Source organism: Sinocyclocheilus grahami, unplaced genomic scaffold (genome assembly GCF_001515645.1).
Source record: "Sinocyclocheilus grahami isolate Dianchi unplaced genomic scaffold, SAMN03320097.WGS_v1.1 scaffold861.1, whole genome shotgun sequence".
Taxonomy (NCBI): domain Eukaryota; kingdom Metazoa; phylum Chordata; class Actinopteri; order Cypriniformes; family Cyprinidae; genus Sinocyclocheilus; species Sinocyclocheilus grahami.
The window spans coordinates 234,662-245,435 of NW_015506040.1; the positions used below are offsets into that span (position 1 = coordinate 234,662).

General features: G+C 34.2%; 2 protein-coding genes across 5 annotated transcripts in view; one reads left to right on the forward strand and one right to left on the reverse strand.

Moving 5' to 3' along the window:
- Nucleotides 1-1,426, forward strand: part of LOC107563187 (elongator complex protein 4-like) — a 63,081-nt gene extending 61,655 nt beyond the window's left edge. The window contains exon 9 of the mRNA XM_016247993.1: nucleotides 673-1,426. Coding sequence (XP_016103479.1) covers nucleotides 673-783 — 111 coding nt within the window. The 3' untranslated portion in view covers nucleotides 784-1,426. The remainder of the gene's footprint in view (nucleotides 1-672) is intronic.
- A 2,750-nt stretch (nucleotides 1,427-4,176) lies between these two features.
- LOC107563198 (paired box protein Pax-6-like) overlaps nucleotides 4,177-10,774 on the reverse strand; it is a 22,434-nt gene continuing 15,836 nt past the window's right edge. For all 4 annotated transcript variants that reach the window (XM_016248004.1, XM_016248002.1, XM_016248006.1 and 1 more), the window contains 6 exons: nucleotides 9,637-9,795; nucleotides 9,466-9,548; nucleotides 9,223-9,373; nucleotides 7,948-8,060; nucleotides 7,634-7,775; nucleotides 4,177-5,218 (listed from right to left, as the gene is read on the reverse strand). In XM_016248004.1, coding sequence (XP_016103490.1) covers nucleotides 5,133-5,218; nucleotides 7,634-7,775; nucleotides 7,948-8,060; nucleotides 9,223-9,373; nucleotides 9,466-9,548; nucleotides 9,637-9,795 — 734 coding nt within the window. In that variant the 3' untranslated portion in view covers nucleotides 4,177-5,132. The remainder of the gene's footprint in view (nucleotides 5,219-7,633; nucleotides 7,776-7,947; nucleotides 8,061-9,222; nucleotides 9,374-9,465; nucleotides 9,549-9,636; nucleotides 9,796-10,774) is intronic.

Consider the following 10,774-nt stretch of genomic DNA (forward strand, 5'->3'; position numbering starts at 1 on the left):
GTATATAATATATTTTCTATTATTTTATGTTTATATAGAATATATATATATATATATATATATATATATATATATATATTGAAATATACCCAATTTTTGTGTGTGCTTTTTGTTTTGTTTTTGTGTGTGTGTGTTTATTAGATAACTGAACTAGATATTTCTGTTGCAAATAAATGCTATTCTTTTGGACTTCCTGTTAATCAAAGAAAAAATGTATCAGTTTCCTAAATAATATTAAGCAACACAACTGTTTTTAACATTAATAATAATAATAAATGTTTCTTGAGCAGCAAATCAGTATATTAGAATGATTTCTGAAGGATCATGTGACACTGAAGACTAGAGTAATGATGCTGAAAATTCAGCTTTGCATCACATAAATAAATTATCGTTTTAAAATATATTAAAATAGAAAATGTTTGTTAAATTGTACTAATATTTCACAAATTTTCTCTTTTTACTGTATTTTTGATCAAGTAAATGCAGCTTTGGTGAGCAGAAAATACTTTTCTTAGCTGCTTGAATATAGTACTCATACTTTTTATGCCAAAATACCATGGTATTACCATCTGATACATCACTATACCAGTGTACCAGTTTGTTTTGCATTTGTAGCTTTATCACTTGCCCTCCAAATTATTCTTTCAGCCTTCCTCTTTCTCTTTCTTTCAGAGACTGCATTTGCCTCCAGACCTGTCAGAGACGGTGAGTCGAGTAAGTAAAACAGAACTGGCAGCAGGATGTGGCAACACTGCCACGGGCAACAAGCACCTAGATTTCTAGCGTATTCCCATTCCTCCTGCACACTGCACCCCCCCGTGATGTTCAAGGGCAAGAGAGCGCTGGAGCTGCACTACGCCAGCACTAGGTTACGGTCACACCTGCACTGACACACTTACTCTCATGATTAGTGTATGAGATTAAGATGGAGCAGCGTTTAGTAACTACACAACATGGAGAATCATGAATGAGATTAAGATGGAGCAGCGTTTACTAACTACACAACATGGAGAAGCATACAAGACCGTGATATTCAGTGTCACAAACACCTAGCGTTTTTTTTAACAACCTACCTGTTGCTTTCTTTGGATAAAACAAGAATGTGATGCAAATAACGATGAAGTAGTTTGACTGCCAGTGTCTTTTCAGTGCACGTCATGGCTTCCTGATGTTTATTAGCTTAGTTAGCAAATAAATATTGGGCGTCTATAAAGTTTCAACCAAAAATGTAAACAATGTCATGTTTTTATTCACGTTCAAAAAAAGGTTTGTGGCCGAAAACATTTTTGCCGCCCCCATTTTCAAGCTGGTTGATTATTTCTGGTTCGTAATGTTGTTCTGTTCAGGATATAATTAAATAAAGCAGAAATATATATAAAAATAGGACTTGACACATCGTTTCTTTCTTTTGCTTAGTGTTGTCATTTTGCCATGCCATGTACTTTACTGCCATGTTTATAATAACGTACAATTTTTTTTGCATAAAACCAATACTTAAATTGTTTGTGTTCATCATAGTAAGATTTGTTGTACTGCACTTAATTCCTGCTGTTTAACAAAAAACAATCCATTTACAGTTATGATTTACTTTAGTGAAGGAAGAAAAATACTGTCACCATTGAGAATAATGGTAATCATTTGTAATTATGTCCGAATACATGAAAGTAATTCAAGTTTATGAGGAAAATGTGCATAAATTGTCACTTAACTTAATTTTTCTTTACACAAATATATAAGTTTTTCTCCCTTTTGGGTTGAAAGGTGACCTGTTTTTCAAGTTTTACCATGTTTTTTAAAGCTGAACATGACCTATATTATATTATATTATATTATATTAATCTCGTTTCTCTATTTCTAAAACAGGCTCCACAATAAGATACTGCATTCATTTACAATTTAATTATAATAAGATCCTTATGCATTTATAATATTATGACTTAAATTTCAGTTGACATGACCCTGCTTGACTTTGGGGGGAATTGTACTTGTAATGTAAAAATTGCTGCACAAATTAATAATTTCTGCTTCTGAATAAATCTGCTTGTGAAAGCATATATTCATGAGCCAGGTAAGTGTTTATACACACATTAATGTTTCATAGCCTCATTTTCATTGTCTGTAAACAGATACAGCTGTATCAGTGTTCAGTGTGTTTATTGCTCTGGTCCGAAACAATGGATTTATTTTTATGAATACCCTAGTTTATTTTGAGATTAATATTATATTCACTGGTCACCTATATTATTTTGAATCATGTTTGTTGGCATGATTAATCAGCTTAAATAGTCATGGTGTTGTCACATGAATATATTTTAAGAACAAACATAGTTTATCAATTAATTTGAGCGCAAAACTGCATGTATAATAACACATACAAATAAAATATAACAGCTTTGTCCAAGTATAACTTGGCTTTAGTTGTGATTCGAGATGTCTCCATGCTTTTCACTTTCCATTGCTGTCTTGTAGGTGTGTTTGAGCAAACCTAGAGCTGTCCTGAAATCCCATAAGCCACTACCTGGCCCAGCAAGTGTCAGGACCAACCTACCACCCCCAAAAACCTTTCCACAAGGACACTTTCCCTCGGCCCCCCCGCTGAGACAGCAAGTGAAGCAAAATAACTCATTCTGCCACACAATCGCTTCATCTCTCTCTCCGCTCGCTCGGACCGCTTTATTCTTCTAGTTTCTTCCCTCTCTCTCCTCCCCCCACGCTCACTCGCTTTTTTTCTTCCTTTTAGACCATCGTAACTCTACCAAAACAAGAGCTGGCAGTGCTGAATGGCATAGGCCTGTTCTATTGTGGTGTGTTTTTGTGATGTCTGAGTTGTGTGGGGTCGGCTGGTGCCTTTGTTCACCAGCTCTTTGGTGATTATGAGGTATGTGGAGAGAAGAGGTTTTGACGCGCTGGTGTGTCTTTAAATGGGAATGTTTTTAATTAGGAATATTTCACTTGAAAATGATGTTCACTTTCATTGGGCGTCATATGAAAAGTTCTGCATTTTTTGGAAAATCATGAAGAAAGAAATGTTTTCAATTCTAAATGATTTTCTTGAAAATGGTGCTCGTTTTCATTAGGCGTCATATTAAAATTTCTGCATTTTGGAAAATCACGGAGAAAGCGATGTATACTGTACAAAATGTTTTTAATAGTTTTCACAAAATACATTTAGAAAGCTTTTAAATAAAGTTCAATTGAAATATCTGCAAGACAGGGTAGACCTTTCGTTTTCCAAAGCATTGCTCTGACACAAAAACCATTACAAGTGTTCATGTCTCAGGTACACAACAAAAACGCAGAATTCAAGAGATGTCAACATGTTTTTAAAACCACAAATGGTTGTCGATCATAAATAAAGGACTGCGTGATTAAGCCACAGCCATATATAGTCGAAGCCAGTGTACTAGAATGTAAAACAACTGTTTTCCTTTACAAAATGTATCGCAACACAAGACTAACGATAAAAAAGAGAAGATTAAGATTGTTGTGTAATAGATGAAATACAAAGGCTTTGGTCTGTTTTTACAATCAACAATGGTTAAAGTCTGATATGTACTTGTAAACAACTGCCAAACACTTTTTTAAACTCTGTCAAGCATTTTTAATCATAATTATCGGAATTAAATATTTCTAGTCTCACAAAATTATTTGACTGTAGGACACTATAATACAACTATACCTAATAGACAACTTGTACCTGACCTAAAGAAATGTTTTTCCTTTTTTTTAACGATGCATGAAAATCTGTATAAAACATTTATACATTTTTCTCGGGGGCAATAAAAGTCAGAATATATTTATGTTCCGCGATAATTCCGGGAGGAAATTTCTAGGGAGAACAAATACTTACAATTGGACAGTAGCAAAATGGATGAATGTTATTTTGATGTTATTATAACTTCCCGTTCCTCTGACGTCACAGTTATAAATGATCGAGCACAAACGGCCTCAGAATCCGTCTACCCAACTCCAAACCCTCGTACGTAATTATAAAGTACTCAGTCATTTACATAATGGCTGTTGTTCCTTTTGTAGATACAATAGTAATGTTATTAAAAAAGAGAAGATTAAGATTGTTGTGTAATAGATGAAATACAAAGGCTTTGGTCTGTTTTTACAATCAACAATGGTTAAAGTCTGATATGTACTTGTAAACAACTGCCAAACACTTTTTTAAACTCTGTCAAGCATTTTTAATCATAATTATCGGAATTAAATATTTCTAGTCTCACAAAATTATTTGACTGTAGGACACTATAATACAACTATACCTAATAGACAACTTGTACCTGACCTAAAGAAATGTTTTTCCTTTTTTTTAACGATGCATGAAAATCTGTATAAAACATTTATAGATTTTTCTCGGGGGCAATAAAAGTGAGAATATATTTATGTTCCGCGATAATTCCGGGAGGAAATTTCTAGGGAGAACAAATACTTACAATTGGACAGTAGCAAAATGGATGAATGTTATTAATGTTATTATAACTTCCCGTTCCTCTGACGTCACAGTTATAAATGATCGAGCACAAACGGCCTCAGAATCCGTCTACCCAACTCCAAACCCTCGTACGTAATTATAAAGTACTCAGTCATTTACATAATGGCTGTTGTTCCTTTTGTAGATACAATAGTAATGTTATTAAATGTTATTAATTGAAGCCATTGAGGGTTGTTTTTTAGCCGTTAACTCTCCCAGAGTGAAAATATCTACGAATAGGCGTTTCCTGTTGGTATGTTTCTGCTTCGCTGCTTTGATATGGGCCTGAAGTCTGATCCGTCATCCTGATATTAGAAAACAGTCACAATATGTCGTGCTTCGCCAACATATTTTTGGCTGTTGAATTGTCTTTTCGTCTTTACTTGTAAATGCCAATGTACAAATACGACAAAAAAAATGGAGATCGTGGATGTAGCAGAGGTTTGTTGTTTTTGTTCCATTAAGTCTAAGCGTCTGCTTTTCCTCTTAAAGGTAGTGCCGCAAAGTTTCCAGACCGTGACAAGAGTCCACACGCTTCCTCGTCCTGGTATTTGTTTGTGTGTGTCTGTGTGTTTGTGGAAATACTGCTGCAGAGGTCCAGGTTCTCTCTTAGTCTCTGTGTGGAAGTCAAAGGGCGAAGTAACTCTTTTCTTTACTGTAATCTTGACCAGTACTGAGACATGTCTGGCTCAGTTCCGGGAACTTGGACAGGGACAGACACTCCAGGGGAGATGAGTCCTATAAATAGAGATTGAATATAGGTCAGAAACATGATCGCTTGCAAACTTTAAGCTTTGATGTTATGTATGAACCTGGATTGAGACGTTGGTGTTGTCCGTTAAAGGTGGGGTAAGCGATTTTTCAAAAATGCTTTAGAAAACTGATTCGGGCCGAGTAGCAAAACAAATGTGTAACCAATGAGCAGTAAGGGGCGTGTCTACTCATGATACGGAGGAGAGAGCACTCAGTGCACAGGACGGACATTAGCGAGCCGAGCGACAGAAAGATAGAGATGGCGGATAAAAAACAAAAGAGGAAAACGTCTGCGGAAACAAAAGAAGGCTTAAGGCAAGAAGTAGGACCCGTGTAAATATCGGATCAGCTTTCCAGCACTGGAGAGAACTCAAGGAGCGGAAGGCCTGCAATTGGATGTCGAGGTTGCTTTGTTTCTAGGTGAGGTGAGTAACACCGTGTCTGCACCGCAACAGCTAAAGTCTGTCTACACTGGACGCGACAAAGCGACTGTTGAAAATCATTTGAAATTTGTGTCAATACGTCATAAATATAACGCAGCAGCAGTTTTCTGTCAGGAATTTGTCGTGCCGTGCCGCATCCAGTGTAGACCATAGATATGTATATATATCTATAGTGTGGACGGCATCACTGATTATAATGAGTTCTATAGTATAGTATTTTGTTGCGCCGCACCGCTCGCGTCCGGTGTAGACACGGTGTTACATTGGTTTTGCTTTGTTAAATTCACAGAACTAATCATTGCCTGGGTTGCGTACGTATGTGTGGGGCGGAGCTATCAAAATAGGGGCGAGACCCTTTCGGGGTAGGGGCGTGTTTGTTTTGGTGATTTCAAATGTCAACATTGGCTACCAGAAATCGCTTACCCCACCTTTAAGTGTTATCATATTTTTTATGCTCTTTAACAAACAGGTTTGTGATGTGATGATTAAAGAAGTATTGAACTTAAAATTAAACATTGAAAGGGATGTTTTTTTTTTTGTTTTTTTTTTAAGTAAAATGGTTTTTCAACCCTATTTAAGATAAAGGTTCTATATTGGCATTGATGGTTCAATGTAAAACAGACAAGATCCATGGAATCTTTCCATTGCACAAAAGGATCTTTATCATGGAAAAACTTCTTTAGATTTTCACTAAGTTTCACTGAAAGGGACTGTGAAGGGAAAAAATGGTACATAAAATGGGTGAGAAACAAAGAAACACAATTTTTGATACACAAAATCATGCATTTAAAATTAAATAGAATTTTAGGGCAATTCATATAAAACGTGAACAATAAATTGGTAAAAGAGCATATGCATAATACACTACCGTTGAAAAGTTTAAGAAGATTTTTAAATGTTTTTAAAAGAAGTCTCTTATGCTCACTAAGGCTACATTTATTTGACACAGTAAAAATAGTAATATTGCGAAACATTATTACAAATTAAAATAACTGTTTTCTATTTTTAAATATTTAAAAACGTAATTTATTCCTGTGATGTAAAGCTGAATTTTCAGCATCCTTACTCCAGTCTTCAGTGTCACATGCTCCTTCAGAAATCATTCTAATATGCTGACTTGCTGCTCAAGAAACATTTCTTATTATTATCAATGTTGTGCTGCTTAATACTTTTGTGGAAACATTGGGGTTACACTTTACTTGAAGGGGTGTGCATAAGACTGACATGGCACCTTCATAATCATGACATGACACCTACATAATCATGACATGACACGTGTCATGAATATGAAGGGTTTTTATGCATGTTTATAACAACTGTCATTAAGTGTCATTCGCTCAGTTATGTAATTTTTAATGCAAATATGACATTATTTGACCTAACCCTAACCTAACCCTTTTTTATGCATGTTTATGACAACTGCCATTAAGTGTCATTCGCTCAGTTATGTAATTTTTAATGCAAAGATGACATTGTTTGAGATGTCTTTGTTATGGGCTATGGTTAGGGGTAAGGGTAGGGGTAGGGTTAGGTTAGGGTTAGGTCAAATAATGTCATATTTGCATTAAAAATTACATAACTGAGCGAATGACACTTAATGACAGTTGTCATAAACATGCATAAAACCTCCTTCATATTCATGACATGTGTCATGTCATGATTATGAAGGTGTCATGTCAGTCTTATGCACACCCCTTCAAGTAAAGTGTTACCAACATTGGTTTTCAGAATTCTTTGAGTAGAAAGCTCAAAAGAACAGCATTTATTTGAAATATAAGTCTTCTGTAACATTATAAATGTCTGTACTGTCACTTTTGGTCAATGTAATGTTGGTCCTTGCTGCTCATTTCTTGCAAATCAAAAATCTTTCTAACCCCAGACTTCTGAACGGTAGCATAAATGTGCCAGTTGATCAAGGGCGAGTTCGTTAAACGCACAATGAACGTATTCTGCCTACCTGTTGAGGTGGTACCAGAAGTTGCCATTGTTTGGCTGTTCATGTGTGCCTGCATATGAGGGGGTGTGTATGTGTCGTAGCTTCGCCCATTCACGGACGGACTGGTGGGCAGCATGCAGGAATAGGAAGATGTCTGGCTTGGCTATAAAAAACAAGAATATATGTATATACTGTAAATATATAGCTTTTTAGTATCTATAACACAGAGGAGTTTGCTTTAAATGATGGAATGGGAGACATTTAAGGAGGCATCACACACAGCACATTAATCGAGTTATCAAGGGTAGAGGAGGAAACTTTGTAACGCTACTCACCTGCATAGACAGGTTGTTAGCCATTGTGAAGCTGGGCATCGGAGGCAAACCCGTGTACGTGTTGGTCAGAGCCGTGTCTGATCGGCCTAGCATGGACCCTGTTGTGAAGGACACTGGTAAAGACAAAAAAAATATCACATGGTTTACACATTTTATCAAGTAAATATAGCATACTCAAAAATGTCATCCTTTAGTTATGAAAGATTTCGATTATAATAGTTGGAGTGAATCTACCAAAATGTAAAGCCTTCGCACACCAAGTTTGACGCAGCTAAGTGATTGTTCTTTAATTATAGTTTGAATACTTTGAATTAACTGTTCTACATCCGATATTTGTTGAACAATATTTGTGTAACCCAAGGATGATGTTTTGTATACTACAAAATTATTTAAAATGATGGAAAAAGAGTTTATCATGGTTGAAGTGCTTTTCAAACGAATATTTATTTATTTTAGTTTAGTTCGTTTTTGTTTTAGTTAACAATGAGTTTGACAAAATGACAAAAGTATTTTATTATTATTATTATTATATTTTGTATACATACAAAACATTTAATATATGTAACAATAAATGATATAAATAATAAAATAAATAAATGTAATTAATATAAATAATAAAACTATTATAAATAATTACATTTTATTATATTATATTATATTTAGTGCTGTCAAACGATTAATCGCGATTAATCACATCCAAAATAATCGTTTTTGTTTACATAATATATCTGTGTGTACTGTGTATATTTATTATGTATATATATATAAATACACACGTGTGTATATATTTTTAAAATATTTACATGTATTTACATGCATATATTTATACAATTTATATTATATATAAATATATTTAATATATAAACATAACATTCTCTTCTTAAATATATATGTGCATGTGTGTGTATTTATATATCCATAATAAATGTGCACAGTACACACATATATATTATGTAAACAAAAAACTTTATTTTAGATGCGATTAATCGCGATTAATCACTTGACAGCACTAATTATATTATATTTTTAAGACTTATTTCAGGCGAAAAGGAATCTAACAAAAAGTTAAGCTTTTGATGCTAAATGACTCAAGTAGATAATTCAAAGCTATGTTCATTTTCGTTTTCATAATAAAAGATTGAATTAATTGTTCTGATATGTTGTACAATATTTGTGTAAAAGAGATCTAAAATCTTGTTTGCATCAAACATTTGGACTTTGGTGTGAAGGCATTATTGCATGTCTTATATGTTTAGGTTGTGGTGTGTCATTCACCAGGAGTGGTGGGTTGTGGGATTGCCTGGTAGACGCTTGTGTTGAAACTGCTGCTGATGGGAATGTGACTGGAGGAGTTGCTGGCTTGTCGTCGCTGGTTCCTCAGCTTCTCTTCCCTCCTCCATTTCGCTCTTCTGTTTGAGAACCATACCTGCGACACAGAGAAGATCAGCAGATGTAAACCATAGCAACAGTGAACATGCAGTAGATGCCCTGGTTTTAAAGTTGCACTAATCTTCTCACCTGTATTCTAGCTTCCGGAAGGTCGATTTTTGCTGCAAGTCTTTCTCTTGCGAAAACATCTGGATAGTGGGTTCTTTCAAACTCTAAAAACCGATGGGAAAGCGTGTTACTCTGTGTCCCTCAGCTGGGTATGGCAGACATTTGTTGTTAATGCTTACACTTGACGCTCACCTTTTTCCAGGGCTTCGATCTGCTCCTGCGTGAACGACGTTCTGTTTCTTTGCAGTTTTCTTTTCAGTTGCAGGCGCATTTGAGTCTCATCTGAATCCTCACCATTTGAGCTAATGGAGTTAGTGTTCTCACCACCATTGTCCTGTTGCTGGCAACCATCTGCAAAAAAAGAATGTAGAATTGTAGAACACACACACACACACACACCATATTTTCATAACCTTGAGTCAATTCACACCATGTTGCATCAGTGTTATTTTAGAACTATTTATATACTATTTAGTCATATTATTTTCTTAAAAAAAAAAATCATTTTAATTTAAGTTTAGTCAATTTTGTTATGTGCTTTGGTAATACTTTACAGTAAGATTCCATTAGTTGATGCCAGTTAATGCATTAACTAACAATGTGCAGTACATTTGTTATATAATTATTAATATTTGTTAACGTTAGTTAATAAAAATAAAGCTATTCTTTGTTAGTTCATGTTAGCTCAAGGCCATTAAATAGTACTAACAGGTACAACTTTTGATTTTAATAATATATTAGTAAATAATGAAATTAGCATTAACTAAGAATAATAAGTTTGAAGTTCGTGTTAAATAATATGCAAGTCACTAATGTTAACAAATGGAACCTTATTGTAAAGAGTTACCTGTGCTTTTGTCATTTTTATTTTTATTATCATTATTATTAAGTTAAATTTTTCTATATAGCTTAATTTGTATTTCAATTTTAGTTTTAGTACTTCAACTTAAGTGTATGTATTTCAGTTAGTTGCCAAGGCAATTTCTAAGTAGTTTAAGTTTAAGATTTTTATTTAGCTTCAATTCAATGGCCAAAAAATAATTAAAAAAATTGCATGACTGAGTTGCACAAATAATTTACAAAGTATTAAAAAAAACACAATAAATGAAATATAATAAAATATTTTATTTTGTTATTTTATAAAATGAGTGCTGTCAAATGATTAAAGGGGTCATATGATGTTGCTAAATAGAACATTATTTTGTGTATTTGGTGTAATGAAATGTGTTTATGCGGTTTAAGGTTCAAAAAACACATTATTTTCCACATACTGTACATTGTTGTTTCTCCTCTATGCCCCGCCTTTCTGAAACGCATTGATTTTTACAAA